The sequence below is a fragment of the Myotis lucifugus genome, unplaced genomic scaffold (genome assembly GCF_000147115.1).
Source record: "Myotis lucifugus unplaced genomic scaffold, Myoluc2.0 scaffold_419, whole genome shotgun sequence".
Lineage (NCBI taxonomy): Eukaryota > Metazoa > Chordata > Mammalia > Chiroptera > Vespertilionidae > Myotis > Myotis lucifugus.
Window position 1 is genome coordinate 640,714 of NW_005871467.1, and position 23,556 is coordinate 664,269.

The window sequence follows — 23,556 nt, forward strand, 5'->3', positions numbered from 1 at the left end:
TTTTAAAAAATAACGAATACAGTGGGGCCTTGACTTACGAGTGTCCCACTAACGAGTTTTTTGAGATACCAGCTGTCTCTCGGCCGATTTTTTGCATTGAGCTGATAGAGTAATTTGAGTTAAAGAGCTCCTTAACGAGCTCGGTCTCAGAACGAATTAAACTCGTAAGTCAAGGCCCCACTGTATTGTATAAAAACACAATACTGAACAATAGAATGTAGTGCAATAAACTTGTTTTATTAAGTTTAATGTATAGCATTTACCTTGGAGATCAAATGACTTAAAGATGCTGATGGAGTTGGAGGAGAAAGGCTGAACTGAATAACTGAATCTTATTTGCTGATTTTTGCCCTTTTCGCCACGCTTTCATCACTTTCATCTACAGGAGTTTTCGATAAAAACCTGTCCAATGAGATCTGTTTCATCCTCCCTTTCAGAATATTTCTGAAATGAGTTAGGCAAGTGTCATTAAATAGCTCCATCGCACACCCAGTTGCAATTTTTTCTAGGTGTTTCTTTTGAATAAAGTCTGAAAGTTTGTCCCACATTCCCAACATTTCCTTTATCTCACTTATAGAGATAACCTCCTCCTCCTCCTCCTCCGTGTCATCTATTTCCTGCAAAACCTCCGTGTGCTGCTGCGTCTGTAGCTCCTTTAGCTCCTGCGTTGTCAGTTCCTCGGAGTGCTCCTCGATGAGCTCGTTGATGTCACCTTCCTTTATATCCGCGCTCGTTGCCTCACCATGTCTGACAACGGAGTGAATGCCGGTCCTCTTTTTAAAATTTTCGAACCAGCCCCGACTGGCTTTAAACGGCTCGCCCGATGCCTCGTCCATTGAAGTGCCTGGGGTCTGCTGCAGCAAATCAGCGTAAATAGCTCGTGCCTTCTCGCAGATTACAGCCTTCGTCACGGTATCTCCTGCGAGCTGCTTCTCCGTTAACCACACCATTAGCAGCTTCTCCATATTTTCATGGATAGATGTCCGCTGTTTAGAAATTATTTTAACGCCCTTGGCTGGAGATGTAGCCTGTATCGACTCCTTCTGCTTCAGTATGGTGCAGATCGTAGAAGTGCTACGCTCGTACTGCTTTGCCAAGTCGATTACACGCACACCTTGGTCATGTTTTTTGATAATTTCTTTCTTTAATTCAATGCACATCATCCGCTTCTTCTTCTCAGCACTGTCCTTCGCACTTACTTTCTTCAGATCCATGGCTGAAAAAACGAAGTTTTGCAAAATAACTGCAAGCACAAATGTGAGCACAACACTGATGCTTCAACTAAGAGCTAACCGCTTGAGGTGAATGAGTGAGACACGTGATGCTGGGCTGATGTTGTGGCGTTCACTGTGAGTTCGCTGCGCCAACTAGCGGTGGGGTATCTGAAGCTGGCTCGTAACCCGAATTTTAGCTCGCAAATCAAAGCAAAAAATCGGCCGAGAGACGGCTCGTATCTCGAAAAACTCGTTAGTTGGGACACTCGTAAGTCAAGGCCCCACTGTACATGAAAATCAATGTTAATATTTGTGTTCATCCTATGAGATGATATGTTTGAGAACAGTATGAGTTAGAATAATTACTTAAGTGATTTAAATTTAACATTCGATAAAGGCCCAGCCTAAGTGGCTCAGTGGTTGAGCGTCAACCTACGAACCAGGAGGTCATGGTTTGATTCCTGGTCAAGGCACATGCCTGAGTTGCCAGCTCAATCCCCAGTGTGGGGTGTGCAGGAGGCAGCTGATCAATGACTCTCTCTCTCATCATTGATGTTTCTCTTTCTCTTTCCCTCTCCATTCCTCTCTGAAATCAATAAAAAAAATATAAAAGATTAGATAAAGTTCTGACCCCAAAGGGCAACACGTTTACTTTAACCACTCACAATACAATTGATCCTATATCCATAGATAGATTTTGTTCTCAGCACATATCAGTCTTGACCCCAGGAAGCTTTACTCACTTGTCTAAGGTAGAAACTTGACTCCTTTAGACAATGCCCAATGGTTTTCTTCATTCAACCCTCAAGAAAAATTTATCACTTCATAATTCAGCTAACCTCAATTTACCCAGAGAAAACCTTCACACCCTTAAAATGAGGTGGATTACTCTTTGAGCTCCCTCCTGACTGAACTCTGATGCTGTCAGAAAATGTCCTCAAAGGTCATGGTTGCTACCTGGTCAGGGCATACCTGGGTTGTGGGTTCGATTTCCAGTAGAGGGCATGCGGGAGGCAGCTGATCAATGATTCTCTCTCATCACTGATGTTTCTACCTCTCGCTTTCCCTTCTTCTCTGAAATCAATAAAAAATATATTTTAAAAAAATAAGAAAACATTGGATTAAGGTAATAACACTGGGGTGTTAGTCAATGCAGATCTATCTGAATCTCTGTCTCATATGGTCATCTCTGTGTATGTACCTGTTACTCTTTAGGATTTTTTATGTCTGACCCTGCTCCTTTTCTTTTTTTTTAACTAAAATATTTTCTATTAAGAATGAAGTATGCTCACAATGTTAAAAGGTAAATAAAAGCCATGTAAAATGTTGCAGAGCTAGTAAGTAAAACATAATTTAAAAACTACTCATGATTTGGTATAGCTATGCTTAAAACACATTTTATACATTATAACATAGTTATGCATTAAAATAACTATTAATTTCCTATATGGCAGAAAATATTTAAAAATAATTCTTTAGGGGTTTATTCATGTGAAACATTAGCCAAAAGTGCCAGTCTAGAGTATTCTTTAAAAAATATTTCATTTACTTCATATTAATTTGATTTTACTGATTCTACAACCTGGAAAAACTTAGAAATTCTATAAATAACTCTTTATTTCTAAAGTTCCATATTACTACATTGATTTTTTATTTCCAAATTGTGAATTAATTTATAAGACATTCACAGCCCTCATTGAAGGTTATTTTAAAAACCATGAATTAATATCTTACGACAATGTTAAAACTATCGATAAATAGTAAAGAAGAAAAGTTAACAGAACTTGAGGAGAAAAATAATTTATGAATAAAAAATGCATGTGAATTCTGTCAGAACTGATATAAAAATTCTGAAGAAACTCCTACTCAACTAGGATAGTGTCCACATTTTCTTGTGTGAGCTCTGACTCTAAGGCACAAGATGAGTCTAATTGTTCTTGCGACAAGCGAGAACTTTTCAGGGGGACATCAGACCAGCTTTCACAATATGGCTGAAATCTCTGGGTTAATGCATTACCAAACCTTTGGCATCGGTTATATCTGTAAGATTTACCTTTGTGTGTATACATGTGTTCCAGCAATTGGCTCTTTCGGAGAAATTTATGACCACAGATGGTACAACTGATTTTTCTTTTCCTTGAAAAAGAAAAATTACAGTTTAATTCTACTGGCTCTGTGTCTTTGGAGATCAAAGACACTTGACTGATCTGCAAAGGCTCTGTGGTACCCAGGTTTGAGTGGTCAGGCTGTTGCTCATTTTCCTTGACAATGAAGGAGCTGAGCCTGCGGCATTCAAGAGCTTCGCTATTTTCATTAAGTGGGTGCACTTCACCAAGGTCATTACTTTCCAGAATGGAAGCAGGGACACCAAATGGGAGAGATCCAGACACATGGGTATGGAGATGTTGTCTTAGGTTACCACGAGAATCAAAACGTTCTCCACAGTAATGGCATAAGTGAATTTTGATACTACTTTCGGTGAACATGGGGCCTGTCATCTCGGATGAGGATGAGGAGTGGCTCTGGGAGATCACAGATTCTGAGTCACATCTCTCCTGCTTGATGGACACTGGAGGCTTCTGGTGTTCCTCCAAGGCCTGGGCTGCAGGATGGACCTTCTGCTGGTCAGTGCCATCATCCAGCCCAATAGCAAGAGAAAGCTGCAACTGGGGGTGGTCACCCTGGACAGCAGCTCTGTTTCCATTGTTATTGGAAGGCGTTTCTTTGACCTCCAGCCCTTCTTTGACAGCTGTTTTTTGGGTGGTTGAGATTTGAATGCCATACAAATTTGAGGACTGCACAGTCTCTGGTGAGAACACTTGATTCATTTCAGTTGCAATGTGAGAAAGGTAGTCGGCATGAAGAAAGCGAATCCCTTCCTCCAAACGACTATGATCCACCATCTGTTTTGGTCCTTTCCCCGTGTACATAATGTGCAACAAATAGCTGAATATGTCAGGCTGGATGTCAGTTGGTTGTATTTTTATGCATTCACTGTTAAAAATAAAAAACAGACCCACACAAAATGAAACAACCTAGTTAGTCTTTTAGTTAACAGTATATAGTCTTAGGCTAAAGCAATTTTTTCCTAAGAAGTTCAAACTTAGCAATTTGCCTTGATGAAACACAGCAACAAAAGTTTAAACTTTCATTGGATACCAGTTTTATGACCGAGCAACCAGTCTTCATGTCTCCAATCTACTGCCGAAAGTTAGGAAATAGACAGATATCCTGATTAGTTCAATGTTTATGTAGTGATTCCTAAGTGATACTAGCTGCCAGAGAATAGAAAAATTACAAATAAAACAGGTATCCTGCTCTTGAAGAACTTAAAAAATCTATTGAGTATATAACCAAAAACAGGGACTCAAATAAATACCCATGTTCAGTACAGCATTATTCACATTACCCAAAAGGTAGAAACAACCCAAGAGTTGGTCCATCAACAGATGAACGGATTAACACAATGTGGCACACAGATACAATAGAATATTACTCAGTCATAAAATGGAATGAAGTTCTAATACATGCTACAACATGGGTGAACCTTGAAAATATGGTAAGTGAAATAAGCCAGATACTAGAGGACAAGTTTTGTATGATGCCACTTATAAGAAATATCTAGAATAGGCAAATTCATAGAGACAGAAAGTAGTTTAGAGGTTACCAGGAGCCTGTGGGAGTGGTGGTGAGAAATGGTTACTTAAAAAATATAGTTTCTGAAGTGGGAAGTATGGGCTTAATTAATTAGCGTTTTTCATTTCTAGAATCACAAACCATGTCTCTTCAGATGCTTATCATCTTTTGATTGGACATTTTCATATCCTCTTTTATTTTTTTCAAGTAAGATTATTTCTCGAGAACCAAGATGGCGGCATAAGGTACAGACCTGTGCGTGCTGCCTCCCACAACAACATCGAGACTACCAACTATAAGACAAACAGCTATCATTCAGAACCATGGGAAAGCTGGCCCAGTGGAAGCTCTACAACTGGAAGGAAAGAAAGAAGAGCACTGAGACTGAGTAGGTTGTGCAGAGGCTCCAAGAACAGAGGTACGGAGTCGCACACCAGGCGGGCTGCAACTGGATGCGCGTTTTTTTTCAATCAGAAGGGGATGCAGACTCTCAAATCCACTGAGTTTGTTTAGGGTGGGATCCTGAGGTCCCAGACACCTTCGGGGAGAGGCAGGACAGCCTTGCAATGGGCCAGAGAGTGAGAGTGGCTGTCTCACGGAGCTGCTCGCGGCACTCGGGGACGCGAGACGCGGAGTCGCAGAGAGGTGAGGAGTCGCGGAGACGCCATTGCCCCTTGCTCTGCCCTGGTGATTCTCGGGGACCCCACCCTACTCAATTTACATCCCCACCCAAGCTGTGCCAGTGGCACAAAGGGAACCACCGGCGCTTTTGCAGCCCAGCCCAGAAGAATGCGGATTTTAACTCCTCGCATACATAAGGGACACACTCAAGAAGCAGAATCAGGTTCGGAGGAAGCCGGAGCCGGACCCGACTGGGCCGGCAATGTGGAACTGCTGTACCAGCAAACGCACAGGCAGGTCCACCAGATCCAGTCTCACATGGGACGCTGGGAGACAGCAGACAGGCAGTCTGTGCACTTGGTAGAAAACGAAATCCAAGCAAGCATACCAGATATTCAGCCACCAGGAACGCCTGGAGATTTTGTCCAGCAAGGAGCCGCCCAACAAAGGACAGAATGCCAAACTTCGTGTTGCTGAGATGGCACTCGTGAGGCCGAGACAGCCCCCATAGGGCTGAGGCGGCCCCCGTGAGGCTGGGACGGCCCCGGTGAGGCTGAGACGGCCCCGGTGAGGTTGAAAGGGCCCCTGTGAGGTTGAGACGGGACCTGTGAGGCTGAGACGGCCCCTGTGAGGCTGGGACGGCCCCTGTGAGGCTGAGATGGCCCCTGTGAGACTGAGACTGCCCCTGGGAAGCTGAGAAAAATACCACATGAACTCACTCATTTATGGATAATAAGGACCATTATAGACTGATGAACAAAAATGGATACAGAGGCAGAGCAGCATTGAACAGACTGTCAAACTACAGTGGGAACCCTGGGGAGTGTTGGGGCGGGTAGGAGATCAACCAAAGGATTTGTATGCATGCATATGAGAATAACCAATGGACACAAGACACTGGGGGGTGGGGGAGGCAGGGGAATGTCAAGGGGGGAAAAAAGGAGACATGTGTAATACTCTTTGTAATACTTTAAGAAATAAAAATAAATAAATAAATAAAAGATATAGTTTCTGGGGTGATGAAAGGCCTTAGAAATAAACAGTGGTGATGGTTGCACAACATTGTGAATGTAATTAATGCCACTGAATTGTACAATTAAAAATGGTTAAATGACAAATTTTATGTTATATATATTTTATCATAATGAAAATATTTTTAAAAATTTAAAGAGTATATTGAAATTGGTAATATTTAGAATTTACGTTATGCTAACCTTATTTTGTCTTCCAAACTATATTAATATATCTACTCTTTAAATCACAAGTGAATACAGGGATAACTTTGAAAAGCTTTAAAATAAGTCCCAAGCCAATTTTTTACGTATGAATCTAGAATTCAGATAACAGATGGAAATAACCGTCTAACAAGAAATCAGGAAACACCCTGAAAAATTAGGATAAAGACAACCTGAGGGAAGTGTTGGATGTCAAGGAACAATGGAATCAGTCCATGGACTCCCCTGAAGCAAAAGTCTGAGTGCGTGCATCGGAAAGCACTGGTGTCAGTATGCTGACAATCCATTTCTTTAGTCCTGAGATCCTGGGATTCCCTCTGGGCTTCACTCTTAGCTTTGACCCACTCACTTCACAGTCTGTGGCAGGTGTTTTCTATATCAGCACAGAGCTCTGTTAGCTGAGGATTTTCACTGCTCAAGAGATAACACACAGCAGGCTGCCACCTTTCTATCTCCTGGATTTACTTTAGCAAGGTACCTGGTACACAACAGGTACAAGAGGTGAGCCAACCCATAGCTCTCAGATTGATGTGAAGGTAGTGTTTCTAATCTAGTTTCTGCATCGACACAGAGAGGAAACTCTTTGGCAGGGCAGAAAAGGCTACCCATTACTTGTCCCCGACTCTAACCTCCTCGCCACTTTGTGCCATACATTCCAATCATTCTGATCTAGACTGGTTCATATCTGCATTTTTCATGCATGTTTTCCTCTACCTTCAATAAACTTTCTTGCATTCTTCTACAACATCTGTAAAACAACTCCTGATCCTTTAAAATCTAGGGCCTCTGTCCCAGTAAATCCTGTTCCAATCTTCTCAAAATAGGGCTGCTGACACTCCACTTTACCTTGTGCAACACTTCTATTATAGACTTATTACATTAATTATTAATAACACTAACAGTGCAAAGCTCCTGTTCTAACCATTTTAATTTTATTAGTCCCTTTATTTTATCAACACCATGGGTAGGTACGTTATTCTAGTGTTTTTACAGAGAAGGAAACTGAGGTACAGAGAGAGCAATTACACAGCAATTATTTTCTTTACATTCATTACTCTTCTATCTATACTAATAAAAGGGTAATATGCTAATTAGACCAGGTCAACGGGACATCTTCCAGTCATCCTTCTGGATAAAGCCATGGTGGTGGGGGCCGAGGCAGAGGTGGTTAGGGGCAATCAGGCTGGCAGGGGAGCAGTTAGGGGTGATCAGGCAGGCAAGGCAGATGAGCAGTTAGGAGCCAGTGGACATCCCCTGAGGGGTCCCGGATTGGAGAGGGTGCAGGCCAGGCTGAGGGACTCCTTCCCCCCCACTGTCCCCTTGCATGAATTTCATGCACCGGGCCTCTAGTTAGACTATAAATTTCTCAAGGGCAAGGAGTATAACTTATATTGTTGCTGGGGTCTGGTACAGTGCCTAACATGTAAGTGCTCAATCAATAGTTGAATGAATGAACAATTTAAATAAATGTATAATTGAACTCTGGCCAAGTAGCTCAGTTGCTTGGAGCATCATCCCATACACCAAGAGGTTGTGGGTTTGATTCCAGATTGGGGCACAAACGGGAAGCAACTGATTGATGTTTCTCTCTTACATTGATGCTTCTCTCTCTCTAAAAATCAATTTAAAAAAAACAACACATATCCTCAGGTGAGGATTTAAAAAAATGAGAAAATTAACTTTCAAAAAACAAATAAATAAAATTAAAAATGTATAATTCAGTCTGGAATCCTAAGTATTTCATGTAAGGTCTTTTTAAAAAATCATAGACTGTTCTACCACTTTCAATGTAGGATAGAATAAAGCTATTCTTTACCAAGAGCTCAGAATGTGAACACCACTTCCCAGCCCTCTGCCTACATACCTATTCTATTGAGGTAAGCTAAATTCAAAAAAGCTTTTAGAAAAAATATTTGAAACAAATGACCTTTGAACTGTAATATGGAATATAAGGTGAGTAGAATTATGACATCAAAACTGTGATATGAAAGTGTTATGGAATACAAATCAACAACTTAGTGATTAAGAGCACAGACCTTTAACAGCACAGATCTACGTTTGAGTCTAACTTATTAGCCTTAGTAGCTGTATAATCCTGGATGGGCAAGTTACTTAACAACTGAGCCTTGATTTCCTTTCTCTAAAATAGTATGGACAATAGTATAATTTACATCAGGTAAATACTTAGTGCTTGTATAAAATAACCCTTCAATAAATTTGAGCTATTATTGTTTTTATTCTTATCTTTCAATATGAATCCTTCACATTGCATTTAATTACTGATATATAAAAAATTTATAACAATTTTTTTCTTATGTGACCCCATAACAAGAATCCCCCAAATGATGATGTTATTATAAGGTTTAGACATACCACAGTATTAAAACTCTTCAGATTTACAAAAGCACATCCTTACCTTGTTTGGTGAATAAATATCATCTTGAAATAGTTAGAAAAAGCAGCAAGCACTGCTCTGTGGGCTTTGAAGTAAACATCTCCAATAGCAACTGTGCAATCACACAGAAAACCAAATTCTCGTTGCATGTTCAGCTGCTGCAGAAGGACAAGGCTATGGCTAGCTGTGTCCATTGTGGCTCTAAGAAAAAGGAGAATATAAAGATTTTAATTACAACATTGGCTACAGTTCACATAAGCCTGAGTACAAGGAGACCTACATTTAAGTAAAATTATTCAATAATTTTCTTTATTTTAATCCTCATTGAGGATATTGATTTTAGAAAGGGAGGAAAGGAGGGAGACAAATATCAATGTGAGAAAGAAACATCGATCAGTTGCCTCCCAAACACACCCAAACCAGGGATGGAACCCATAACCTAGGTACGTGCTCTGACCTGGGACTAAACCAGCAACCTTTTGGTGTATTGGATAATGCTCCAACCAACTGAGCCACCCAGCTAGGGCAACAATTTTCTTTTATTTTTAATTACAGTTTATATTCCATATTATTTTATATCGCCCTGGCTGAGTAGCTCAGTTGGTTAGTGTCGTCCTGATACACCAAGGTTGCCAGTTGGATTCCCCAGTCAGGGCATACAAGAATCAACTAATGAATCATAAATAAGTGCAGCAACAAATTGATATTTCTCTCTATCCTTTCTTCTCTCTCACTCGTGTGTGTGTGTGTGTGTGTGTGTGTGTGATTTTGTATTAGTTTCAGCTGTACAGCATACTGGTCAACAATTTTCTATTAATTTCACCCCAAACTTAGCTAACACTAAATCCTCCTAATTTGACAATCGGTACCAACTCTGCTGAAACCATAAACATTTATGGCTTTTCTTCGTCTGGTAAGAAGGTAGCCTGGTATGAGTGACACAGGAGCAGAAGGCAGGCCTGTCCTCTTTTATCTATGCAACCACAATGTTTTTAGTCCTCAGTTTTCTTCACCGGACAAATGGGAATGGGATATTGATCCTTGCCTCAGAGCTAAGAGAAGTTAGGTGAAAAGCACTGTGTAACTGAAATGCTCTTCAAATGTTAGCTATAAATATTAATAACGTAACAGTGTGTCCTGGCTGGGCTAGAGGTGTCTGCTCCGTAGGGGTCCTCGGTGTGCGTAGGGGACACTGGTGCCCTAACTACCATACAATGTTTGGGAAACTTATCAGTCACAGTAAGGTCAGGAGCCCTTAAAATAGATGTCAAGCCACATCCCCTGATTTACAGGAGGCCTGGGAGTCTCATGGGAAAGAACCTAAACCCTGATCTTAACTGGATTCAGACACATATAAGTACGGAGAGTCCTGACGGAAGTAGAATGCCGGATGGGTGCACTAGTCTCAGGGAAAAATCATGCATGAGGGAGAACACGCAAAAGAATTCTGGCAGAGAAGTCTAGTGTGAGCACCAGGGCATTCAAGATGCTGTGGCTCCAGAGAGGTGGGAGGCTGTGCTTGACCACCTTCTCCACCCCACTGTTCAGAGAACCCTGGTGCTTTAGGGAGAAGGCAGCTATGGTATAGAGGGCACCACTGGGGGGCTGGGAGAACCTCCTCTAAAAAAGCAGACCTAAACAGAGACGGAAGTTTCCTTCCTAGCCAGAGAGTCCAAGGGATAAGCAAGTGAGTGATTAGACTGTGGGGTTAGCTATCTGGGCATTGGCAATAGCTTGAGCAGCAGACAGCTGAGTGACTGATAATGTAATAAAAATAGCTAACATTATATAGAGCTTCCTATGTGACAAGCAATATTTCACTAATTCTCAGTACAACTCAATGAGAAAGGGACTACTCAATGAATCTTACATATGAAGAAACTGAATCAGCACAGAGAGTTAATTTACTCAATGTCATTGCTAGTGAGTGGCAGAGCAGGGGATTCAAACTCAGGCAATGGGTTCCAGGACTCAAATGTCCTCCCTCTCTACCTCCCAGAGAACATGACACACAAACTAGAGGAGCCGAGTGAATAGTCGGGATTAGACAGCAAGGGGCCCCGGTAAGTCTCAGCAATATTTGGAGTAAAATGTTTGCTCCTGGGAGGGAAACGAGGGAGCAGGGAGTTAAGGGTGGAGGGAACCGTACTGTTTAAACTTAAAACAAAACCTTTTATGCAAATTTTATATCATAAATATATACAGTGGGGCCTTGACTTACGAGTGTACCGACTAACGAGTTTTTCGAGATACGAGCCGTCTCTCGGCCGATTTTTTGCTTTGAGTTGCGAGCTAAAATTCAGGTTACGAGCCAGCTTCAGATTCCCCACCACTAGTTGGCGCAGCGAATGGTCACAGTGAACGCCACAACATCAGCCCAGCATTCAATTCATTGTAATGGTGAGAATTGATTTGACATACGAGTAATTTGAGTTACGAGCTCCGTCACTGAACGAATTAAACTCGTAAGTCAAGGTCCCACTGTACCTACATGTAATCCCTTCCCCCTAATTTTTAATTTTATTATTTTTTAAAATTTTATTTTATTGTTTAAAGTATTACAGATGTCTCTCATTTTCTCTCCCTTTTTGACCCTTCCACCCTACCCTCACCCCACTCCAGGCCTTCATTTTTTATTTTGCATTATTTTATTTTAAAAAATTTTTAAATCCTCACCCGAGGATATGTTTTTTTTAATTAATTAAAATTTTAATTTATATTTTGAGAGAGAGAGAGAGAGAGAGAGAGAGAGAGAGAGAGAGAAAGATCAATTGGTTGCCTCCCACACCCACTCGGACTGGGGATTGAACCTGCAATGTGGGTATGTACCTTGACCAGGAATCAAACCGACTGACTGTTTGGTGTACAGGATGATGCTCCAACAAGAACTTACCTTCATTAAAAAAAAAATTATATATATATATATATATATATATATATATATATATGTATATATATATATATTTTATTGATTGGGGGGGAGAGAGAGAGAAAGAGGAACATCAATGATGAGAGAGAATCATTGATCGGCTGCCTCCTGCATGTCCCCTACTGGGGATTTTAGATTCTCTGAAATGGGTCAAATTGAAGTACCTTAAACTAGCCTTATAAATTGTCTCAAAAAAATCCCCCCAGATCACAAACATTTTCACCAGTTCTCTAGACACACACACAACACACACACACACACACACACACACACACACAGTGCATTAATAGAATGAACTACTGAACCATATGGAAATGAAAATGGCACACTAAAAAGCCACATATAAAAAAATACTGTGGTTAATGGTGTATGAGTAACAGTAAAATTCACTTATTGAAAAAATATTTATTGAAGAGAAATTTAATAAAGAAAAATATTTGAAAGCATGCATTGCACAAGGCATAGGGACAGAAAAAAATACATAGATGCTGAAATCAAGAAGATTATAAGCTAACAGGGGAGATAAAACATAGTAATTACAACATGAAGTGACAAGTGCCATAGAGCAGCTCGGAGAACAAGTTACGTGAGGGAGAATAAATAACAGGAAACCCAAAGGAAAATAAGCCATTTGAACTGGATTTAGACGAATAGGCAGAAGGTGAACATAGCACTGCAGGCAGAAAAAACAGAATGCCTAGAATTACAGGGAGGGATATAAATATATAGATAACTGAAGAATTCCATTTGGCACAGAAAAAACAAACAAAAGTAGGTAGATCCCAGTCAGGGCACAAAAGGAAGTGAATAACAAGATGGGGTCAGCTAGCTCACTGAATATAAACTAAAAGGTACTCCAGTGGTGTCTGTTAAGATGTTTTCTGTGAGGGAGAACAGTGTAGTAGTTAAAGCCTGACCTCTGGAATCAGACAACTTGGATTAAAATTCTTGCTCTGTCACTTAGTTGTGTGGTCTTCACAAAACACAACTCTCTAGTCCTCCATTTCAGTTATAAATATGGGTAATTATGGTATCTACCTTACAGGTTGTTAAGATGATGCATATAAGCACTTAGAAATGTGGTCCCATAGGAAGTGTTCAATAAATAGCACTCATCATCATCACCACCACCATCATTTGGCTTCTGAGTCAAGACTAGTCAGTTTAGTTGGAATATATTTTTAAAAATTAGTAAGTGAAAGGCCTGGAGAAATAAAGAACAAGGAGCCTACTGCAATATCCAGGTAATGGTGTAAATGAAGGAAAGAATATGATCCACCAGACGTAGAACTGACGTGACTTGGCAGCAGATTGGATGTGGTCAGCTCCAGAGATCAAGTCAAAGGTGAGTCTCAGAATTCAGCTTGGGTAATTGGAAGACTGTTCATTCCTTCAGGTCATATTTGCAGAGTAACTGCCATGTGCAGGAGTTGATATAAAGGCAGGGTCTCAGAATGCCAAAGAAGAGACACAGAAACTGGCTTGGTAAGAGTCAAGTTTCACTTTGGACACACTGAGTTCAAGTGTTCACTTAGGACATCCGAGTACACGTGTTTAGTGATCAGAGTAGGGACAACATGCTGGTCTGAGGCTCTAGAGAGAGCAGGGCTGGAGAGGGAGGGGAGGTCCTCTAAAATGACAAGGCTGAAGCTGCCGAGTGAATGGGACTATCGCGTAAACGAAGAGAAAATCAGGTAAGAATAAATCCTTGAACAACACAGAAAAGATACAATAAGGGGGAGAGGAAAATAAGAGAATACACTGTCATTGGGGGAGGATAAGGGAGGTGAGGGAAAGGTGAGAACCTTGGCAAGAGGAGGTAGCAATGACGGAAAATGCTGCAGAGTAACACCGGGATGAAGCCTGTCACAACACCCCCAAGTGTGTGACCAAAAGGTTTCTGGTGACCTATGAAAACAATCTGGGAAAATAGCAAAAGCAAAATATCTGACTGCAAGGTTATACTGGAAAGCAGCAGCCATAAGGGGTAGGTACAAATAAGAGGTCATTGAGGTTGCTGCAGATTGAAGATAACTTTCAGGCTAAAGAGGGGGTGGCACCTCGAGAAGTCAGAAGGAATGCAATCAAAAGTATAAGCATAGCAGTTAGCCATGGAGAAAAGAGGGGTTTCTTTTTCTGACAGTGGAGAGGAAATGGTCAATGTGAGGAGAGAGTATTCAAAAGTATTCTTTTAGATGTCATTGATTTACAAATTAGAAGTCAGTCCACATGCAAAGGGAAGAGGTTAAGTTTAGGCCTTGAAAGGAACCTAGAATAATAATCCCTTAATGCTAACATAGAGCATTGAAGTTTATAAAGAACTTTCACATATACTTATTTCTTTCTGCTTCAGATAATTTCTATTTTCAAGTTCACTCACTTTGTCATTTCTTACCTATTAAATCCATTCAGTGAATTTTTTTATTACAGATAGTATATATTATCAGACATGAGCAGAGCAAGGACTATGAGCCAGGTACAAAAACTTACAGGGCAGAGAGCCCTGGATGCCTAGCAAGGGGCAAAACTAGGAAAACAAGAACCTTGCCCCCAGGGTAACCTATCCTCCCCTAGTGTATCACTGGTCATGTGGTTTGGACCCTGGATCTTTTCCTCCCTAAAGATAACATCTAGCCTTAGCCGGTTTGGCTCAGTGGATTGAGCATCGGCCTGCGGACTGAAGGGTCCCAGGTTTGATTCTGGTCAAGGGCACATGCCCAGGTTGCAGGCTCGATCCCTAGTAGGTGGCGTGCAGGAGGCAGCCGATCAATGATCCTCTCTCATCAGTGATGTTTCTCTCTCTGAAATAAAAAAAAAATTAAAAATTAAGAAAAAAAGATAACATCTAGGCCTCAGTTGTATTTCAGCTCCAGGCCCAGAAGATCAGCAAAACCAGACAGGTGACACAGTGGCTGACTCAGGACCAGCCACATTGACTAATGACCCTGGCACCAACCAATCACTGGAGACCACGACCTGGAAAGAGCACACCTGGAAAGCTGATGAATATTCCATTAAGACCCTTCCCTGGGACCTCCCCTAGGATTTCCACCTGAAAGAGAGAGATGCTCAGGACAAAGGATCCAGTGCTCCCTCTCCCTCCAAGGAGCATCCAGTGCCATTCCCTTCTCCCTCTCCTTCCCCCAAACTCTAAGGAACCCCATGAGACTAGCAACCTGGAACAATGGGCAGCTCATCCTGGGTTAATCCCCTGAGCCTATTTCTAAGGCCCCCTTTTCTCTGACTTCCCAGAGAGCCAAAGCAGCCTGGTCTAGGCTCTCCTGGTGCTTCTTTTTTGCCCTTCCTTTTTCCACTCAAGTATTTTTGCTGCCATAATAGACTCAATACCCTCTGGCTCAGTGCTGTGTAGCCCTTCCCTTTGGATATCCCCATCCTGCAACCCCTTTTCCTTAAATAAATTCCATTTTTCTGTATTCACCGTCTGAGCTGACTATTTAGCCTGCCCATGCACCACTGACTTTAACCTTTCAGTGTATTTTCAGGTCAAAAATTTTCATCTGTTACTTTCTATTTCTCTGTTGAGATTTTTTATTTGTTCACACATTACTACCTAATTTTGCTTTACATCCATAAGCATAGTTATAATAGCTGCTCTAGATCTTCTCTGCCAAATCCAACCTCTGGGTCATCTTGGGTTTAATCTCCATTAATTAGGGCGATAAGTTCCTGTTTCTTATATGTGTATTCATTTTTGGTAATAGCCTAGACCAGCGGTTCTCAACCTGTGGGTCGCGACCCCTTTGGGGGTCGAACGACCCTTTCACAGGGGTCGCCTAAATACATCCTACACATCAGATATTTACATTATGATTCATAACAGTAGAAAAATTACAGTTATGAAGTAGCAACGAAAATAATTTTATGTCTGGGGGTCACCACAACATGAGGAACTGTATTAAAGGGTCGTGGCATTAGGAAGGTTGAGAACCACTGTCCTAGACACTGTGATTACTAAAGACTTTAGATTCTATAATAGTCTTCCAAAGAGTACTGATGTTTTTGTTTTTGCAGACAATTAACTAGACTGGACTTAAACTCCAAGTTCTGTCTCCCTATGGTTCAGATATTTCAGTGTTAGGTATGCTGTTTAAAGGCTGTTCAACACATGTGTAAGTTTAGGGGTTGGCTAGAGATTTGAGCTGAGTTTATATGCAGTATTCAGCCCTTTCACTCATCCTTTCTAAGGTTTTCCTGCTTACTTTCCAGCTGTGTGGTCACTCTGAACTCTGTCCTCCTTTCTTCAAGCCAATAAGATTACCGGTTATTATCCCAGTTTTAGCCAACCCCTCATGTCACCAACTGGGCCTTCTCTCAGGATAAAACCCATAAAAATGGAAATTTATCCACTGCTGTTCCCTTCTTCCAAGTATAGTCTTCATTCCAGTTTCTGCGGGCATTTTGTCACTTGTGGATGACATCTGGTAGTTTTCAAGACTTTTTTTTCAAGTTTATAGTTTTTATCTCAGTAAAACTATAAACTTTTATAAATCTCAACCTTAATAGAAACTATTCAGCTATTACCCTTGATCAGCAGTTCTAAAAAGTTCTGGTCTCAAAATCCATTTACACTTAAAAAAAATTATATATATATCCCTAGCTGGTTTGGCTCAGTGGATAGAGCCTTGGCCTGTGGACTGAAGGATCCTGGGTTCGATTCTGGTCAAGGACACATGCCCAGGTTGCAGGCTCGACCCCCAGCCAGGAGGGAGCATGAAGGAGGCAGCTGATCAATGATTCTCTCATCATTGTTTCTATATCTCTTCCCTCTCCCTTCCTCTCTGAAATCAATAAAACTATATTTAAAACAATATGTTTACATATATATATATATAATTTTTTTTGAGAGAGAGAGAGGAGAGAGAGAGAAACATCGATCACAACCTAGGCATGTGCTCTGATCAAAATTGAACTGGAGACCTCTTGGTACACGGGTCCACACTCAACCACTGAGCCACACCGGCCAGGCATCCATTTACACCCTTAAGAAAAGTATTACAGACTGGGAAGAGCTGTTGTTTATGTGGGTTCTTTATCAACAGTTACTATACGAAAAATTAAAGGTGAGAATTTTAAAATTTATTAATAACAATAAACCCAGATATAACATAAACAATACATTTTCTTTTCTAAAACATTTTTTAAAGTGAGAAGGGTGGCATTGTTTTATATTTTACAATCCTCTTTTCTATTTTTTTATTTTTTAAATATATCTTTATTGATTTCAGAGAGGAAGGGAAAGGGAGAGATAGAAACATCAATGATGAGAGAGAATCATTGATCGGCTGCCTTCTGCACGCCCCCTACTGGGGATCAAGCCTGCAACCAGGCATATGAGCTTGACAGAAATCAAACCTGGGACTCTTCAGTCCACAGGCCAATGCTCTATCCACTGAGCTAAACCGGCTAGTGCTATTTTACAATCTTCTTTAATACCAGGCTTTAAAAAATATAGCTGGGTTCTTTTCTATGCTTCTCCTTTCAATCTGTTGCCATGTTTTGGTTCACATATATGAAGAGAATTTGGCCTTGCAAAAGAGAGATCCTTGTAGACCCACTGAAAGGGTTTCAGGAACCTCCAAGGACCACATTTTTAAAAAAATATATATTTTATTGATTTTTTACAGAGAGGAAGGGAGAGGGAGAGTCAGAAACATCGATGAGAGAGAAACATCAATCAGCTGCCTCCTGCATACCCCTCACCTGGGACGTGCCCGCAACCAAGGCACATGCCCTTGACTGGAATCGAACCCGGGACCCTTCAGTCCGCAGGCCAACGCTCTATCCACCGAGCCAAACCAGTCAGGGCATCCAAGGACCACATTTTGAGAAATCTGCCCTACACTATATTATTTTGATTCTATGCAGTAACAAAGCAGGTACTAAATTAGTTCCATTTTATAGTTGAGGAACCACAGGCTCCGAGAAGGTGGGAGAGGTACCCAAAGTCAGATAACTAGTTATTAGATGATGCTGGTAGTACTTCAAGTATGACTTTAAACTCAAAGCCCTTTCTTCAAAACCCCCTTCTAGAACTTTCAACATATATATTGATGGCAGATTTTACAAATATACTGATTGAAATAAAGGGATAAATTTTCCAAGTTTATGAAATGAAACAAATTCAGATGTATTAAAAAACAACCCACAACTTATATACTAGTACATAATAGGTTCATTCCAACTTGTTTTCATAATAATAGACCTTTGATTATTTTAAGGCAAAATAATCGGATTTTATCTCAAGTCAATAAAGCCAATCCATCACAAAGTTACTAAAAACATTTCCTAATACAACCCACTTTGCAATTTATTGGCTAGGCTTTTTATGTAGCCTTTGCTCATAGTTTCTTTGATTATCAATTTTATTTTCTCTAGTATGTGCAACAGCCAAAGTTTCTTATGCATACAGAAAGATCTTAGAAGTTACATTTGAGAATTTTTGGTAGAAGTTTTAAGATGTGAGAGAGGTTGCAGAAAAATAATTTATCATTTTATTATATTTACAAATACTAGAGCCAAAAATATGAGTGCTACATATTAAAATGCTGTATCTGTTATCAAAGTGGTATTTGTACTACAATGGGGTTAGCATTATTTGAGACTACAAAAATCTTCTTTACTTACTAGATTTTATTAACTCTGGATTAGCTCAAACTAAGTAAACTAGAACAGCTTTATATCAGTATTTACATTTGTTTAATTCAAAGTTAGCTTGATATTCAGTATCTTTGATTTTAATTTATTGAAAAAAATCTATTGTATGTTAGATGACTCTCAGACCTAGGGTAGACAGAACAATGTCCTGGAATACATAGCTTTTCATTGTCTCAGGCTGTAAGAATCTTAAAAAAAAAAAAAAAGGATCTAAAGGAGTAAGACATTTATTTCTGTGGAAAACAAATAGTCTTAGATATTTTCTCTGTGGTTCCTACCTCTGTGACTTTATTATTAATTAAGGCAAGGAGACAGGAAAGTTGGCAGAGAAATGTGTACAGCTTTTTTGAGATACTCACTCATGGCTATAAATAAAAAGGTAAAAGCAGAGATAATCAAACTGCCACATGATAAAAGGTTTTATACAATGATTTAAACTTTTTAATGGTACTTTCATATGATTGTGAAGGTGTAACCTAGAGAAAGAATGTTTGCAGAAATAATTTTATCCTGGAATAGTGGCTTTTATTTCTGACTATTATAAAACTTTCCATGTACAGTTGTACTGAAGTCTAATTCCTACTCCAGACTAACCCAAACACAATAGCTGGGGATAAAGCACTGAGCCTTCCTTAAAAAGCTCCGCAGGTGATTCTAATAAGATACCTCAATTAAGAGCCATGGCATTAGAAACTTTAGAGCAGTGGTTCTCAACCTTGGCTGCACATTAGAATCACCTGGGAATCTTTTTAAAATCGGGAATTCTGGGCCTCATCGTCCGGAGATTCTGTATCTTTGTTATGAAGAGAGAAGCCCCCCCCCCAATACCCGCGGAAAGGGCTGACATAAATGAGTATCGTTACATAAAATAATAGAACATTTTAATAAAAATTAATATTTTTTCTTGAACATTACCTTACCAGACACTGAATAATTGCACAAATTAATAAGGGTAACGCAAATAAACCTATTTTTCTTGTTCTCCGAAAGCGAAATATTTCCTGTTGCACACACCAAACAAGTCAGTCCAAGACTAATGACATGGCAATCGGCTGGTAAAATATTCGCTGCTAGTATTAGTGGAGAGAAATGGTGCACGGGCTCGAAAAGGAAATGAATGCAACATGATTATAGTAATCAGTCATTAGCGAACATTGGAGTTTGTTATTAATAATTATGTAAAACAGGATAGTATAAAAATTAAGTTACGAAATTCTTATTAAAATGTTTCTTACATACCGTTATATTGGCTGGGCCGCAAAAATATTCGTTGTGGGCTGCATGCAGCCCGTGGGCCGTGAGTTTGACATGCCTGCTTTAGAGACTACTTCACAGAGAAAAAGAAGCAACTTCGTAAGAAGTGCTAAAAATGTGGGAATAATACCAATTACATTAAGTGAACAAAAATCAACAATTATAATTCTAATTGTAACTTTAAACTAACCAGTTAGCCACATTAAGAAACAAAAGTACTCCCACCCCTAGCAGGTTTGGCTCAGTGGATAGAGCATCGGTCCATGGACTGAAGGGTCCCAGGTTGGATTCTGGTCAAGGGCACGCAGGTCAATTGCAGGCTCAATCCCCAGCCCTGGTTGGGGTGCGTAGGGGAGGCAACCAATGGATCCAATGCATGTGTCTCTCTCACATCTATGTTTCTCTCTGTCTCTCCCCCTCTCTCTAAACAAAACAAAACAACAAAAAAAAAAAGAAAGAAAAAAGAAATCAATGGAAAAATATCGTCAGGTGAGGATTAACAGCAAAAAAAGTGCTCCCAAGCTAGTAGGATGGGCAGTGGGAACAAAGGAGGAACACACCATTTTCAGACTTCTTTTAAAAAAGTATTTAGGAAAAAGAGATATTTACTCTCATACACCATTACACCTATTTTCATAATATCTAAAAATTGATGTGGAAATTCCAAATCTGAGAATATTGTTTGAGATAAGATCTGCAGTAATTCTAGGCATCTGCTTGTAAAAATCACTGAGAATATTACAGTAGAGGGTAAGAAGCAATCATGGTAGATGACACAGGAAGATCAGTTACGCTCTAGAAACCTTTAACGGAACAGGGAAACGTTAGTTTGGGGCCTACCACCTGCTGGCAGACACAGCCAGCCTATATCACATCTCTAACCCCCATCTAACCAACATGTGGGATGCCTGATAAAGCCACAGCACCAGGCAAACAAAAATGCTAACACCAGTCTGTGCAAAGTGCTAGTGGACCTTGAAAAAAAATCAGAAACCTGTGAAGAAAAGGAAAAGGTTCTTTTTAGTCAAAAAAAAAAGAAGAAGAAGAAGAAGAAGAAGACTGCATTTCTGAAAGAAAAATATAAGCTACTGCAAGGACAGGAGAAAGTTGGAAAACAACAGTGCTAGTACAGATCTAGAACACAGTACAAACAAAAATGATTATAACTTCTGAATATAGGTAAACCAACACTTTGTTTGCCATGGAATGTTCCACAAACACGTGATCCACATGGGCTAAAAAACCCTTTGCTTCAAGTGTCTAGGGTTTTTCAGAAGGAACAAGAAGTCATTGTATATTGATTTGTAACCAGGGAAGAAATGAATAAGAAAAATTCCAAAAAATAACTACTAACACTACACTAACCACTTTTTCTAAAGATAAGATTAAAAAAACAATTCCTGCTAGCAAAGGGAAAGAAGTATTAATAAATTCAGTCAATAACCCTGAAACGGATGTTTGCTTCAAACACTTTATTTCCTCTTCCTCCACTCTTCCGAAGCAAGTTCAAATAGTCACCTTTCCTATCCTAGAGGGAATTATACTGTTCAAGTTATCAATAGCTACTATTAGAATGAGTAAGTACCATGAGCAAGGCCCGTGCTAAGTGCTCTATGTACACTATCTCTTTTAATCCTCACCGTGACTATATGTGTTCTTTCTCTTTCCATTTTACTGATGAGGAAAAACCTAGGTTTAGGACACACAACTAGCAAATGGTATAAAGCGGGGATCAAAAGTTAGACCTGACTCCATAGTCTGTGCTTGTAACTATAAACTGAAGCAGCATTTTTCTTAGTATTCTTTTATCAAAAGACTGAAGTTCACATGCAATTTGGAATAAATGAGCAGAAAGGGAGCACAGGAAGTGGTGTAGAAGTACTTTATAATTTATCAAGATAAGAGCACCTGCATTGCTTTTTTAAGACAAGAAAAAAAAAAGTCTGCAATCATATAAAACCCTCAACTCTTTTCTGGTCCTGTTATTACTAAAATGGGCCAGTTTTGCTTGAACAAGACGGTCAAGCAGCACCTACAGACCACTGCAAATAAATCACTTTGGTTCAGTGGTGGGGAGGGCATTATGCAACACTTCCCAGCACAGCCTTCACCAGGATATTTTACGGCCAAGGCACTTGGGCCCCTCCTCCCCAGAGCTAGACAGCTTGGCTCCTTCATATTCCCCTCAGGAGATAGGGTGGAAGCACACAGCTCCACTTTCTCAGGCACAGAGGGCAGCTGAAAGTCCTGCTCAGCCTCTCTGGGCAACCACAGGCGCCAATAAATCAGCCACAGGCGATTTCTCTCATCCCCTTCCTGGCTTGAAGTGGTAGTGAGATATAGTCTGTGCAAAAGAGCACAGACTAGACTGGGGAGATAAGTGATCTAGGCTTGAATTCTACTGCAAATGGCTGTATCACTGAAGCCAAGTAAATCCCTGAGCCTATTTCCTGGTTTGTTTGAAAAATGGAGACAATACTACCTCCTTTTGGTAAGTATAAGAAATTCATCTATGAAAGCAGCTAGCGGCTAGCCACTGCAGGTACTTAATAAAAAGCAACCAAACCTGAGCAGGATCCATCTCCACTCCCTCCACATAAGACATTCAGGGCAGGGCTGGGCAAAAAGGTGTAGCAAGTCTGGCGAGGTCCCTCCCTCCCTTTTTGCTGACCATGCCTGTGATGTTTCACTGCTTCCTAATAACCTCGCAGCCACAGTACTCATCTATTCTATGTCCCACCCATCATTGTTTTGGTCCCTATTAAAGAGCTGATGTCTGATAATGGATTAACAGTTCATTCTTAATTAAAACATAACAGATTGCTAAAGTGGACTTTGGTGCCTTAACCTTATGGAAGCAAACAGTGCTGCAAATGTTGGTTATTCTTGCAGAGAACAGGGCTGAATGGGGAGAGGGGGGGAGAGCTTTGAGCTTCAAAGTACATTACAGCCATTCTATTTCCCCTAGAAATAGCGCCAGTCCCATTTCTTAAAAATACCAAAGCCATCACACACTGGCCAAATCTGATTTCTCAAGACTCTGGATCAAGCCAAGTATAATCACCTCTGACAGATAGTCTCTATGAGTGGATTACACTGGCACTGCACTCCTGGTGTGGCAGAGAGAACAATGACCAAGGTGTCCGGAGCCCTCGAGTCCACTTACTCAAGAGGTGCAGGACCTCAATCAAGCGGCACGCTCGCCCTTTAGGCCGGTGTCCTCATCTGTAAAACAAGAGGGATGCACTGGATTGTTCTATACCGCCCCTTCCAGCTAAAAAATCTGTAATTGCAAAGTGTACTCTACACACTTGGCAAAATCCTGTGAGAATGAACAGCTTTACCAAAAGGACTTGATATCATCTCAAGAGAATGCATGCCCGATGTAATCCCTTGGGGGGAACCAGGCGTTAATTTAGGAAACAAGTTAGCTGCTGTCAAGGTCCAGGTGCGGTCCAGGGGCTGCTTGAGCAGCGTGTTTTCTCCCAATGAGCGCGAGCCAGGGGAGGAAAGTGATACATGGGGCAAGCTTTAAAAAGACAACCTGGATGTGCTCAGAATGAGATTAATATGAAAAAAGAAAGAAATGAATCATGA

The 23,556-nt window shown here is 40.5% G+C and overlaps 1 protein-coding gene across 4 annotated transcripts in view; it reads right to left on the reverse strand.

Annotated features, from left to right (window-relative positions):
- Positions 1-258: 258 nt before the first annotated feature.
- The window catches only part of ZBTB25 (zinc finger and BTB domain containing 25), a 24,050-nt gene continuing 752 nt past the window's right edge, over positions 259-23,556 (reverse strand). The window contains exons 1-4 of one of the 4 annotated variants that reach the window (XM_023743914.1): positions 23,126-23,250; positions 9,123-9,302; positions 3,268-4,208; positions 259-1,216 (exon numbers count right to left, since the gene is read on the reverse strand). In XM_023743914.1, the coding sequence (XP_023599682.1) occupies positions 333-1,216; positions 3,268-4,208; positions 9,123-9,295 (1,998 nt within the window). In that variant the 5' untranslated portion in view covers positions 9,296-9,302; positions 23,126-23,250 and the 3' untranslated portion in view covers positions 259-332. Of the gene's footprint in view, positions 1,217-3,267; positions 4,209-9,122; positions 9,303-23,023; positions 23,251-23,556 lie in introns of those variants that run through there. The other 3 variants (XM_014467903.2, XM_023743915.1, XM_014467901.2) reach the window with 3 other exon arrangements.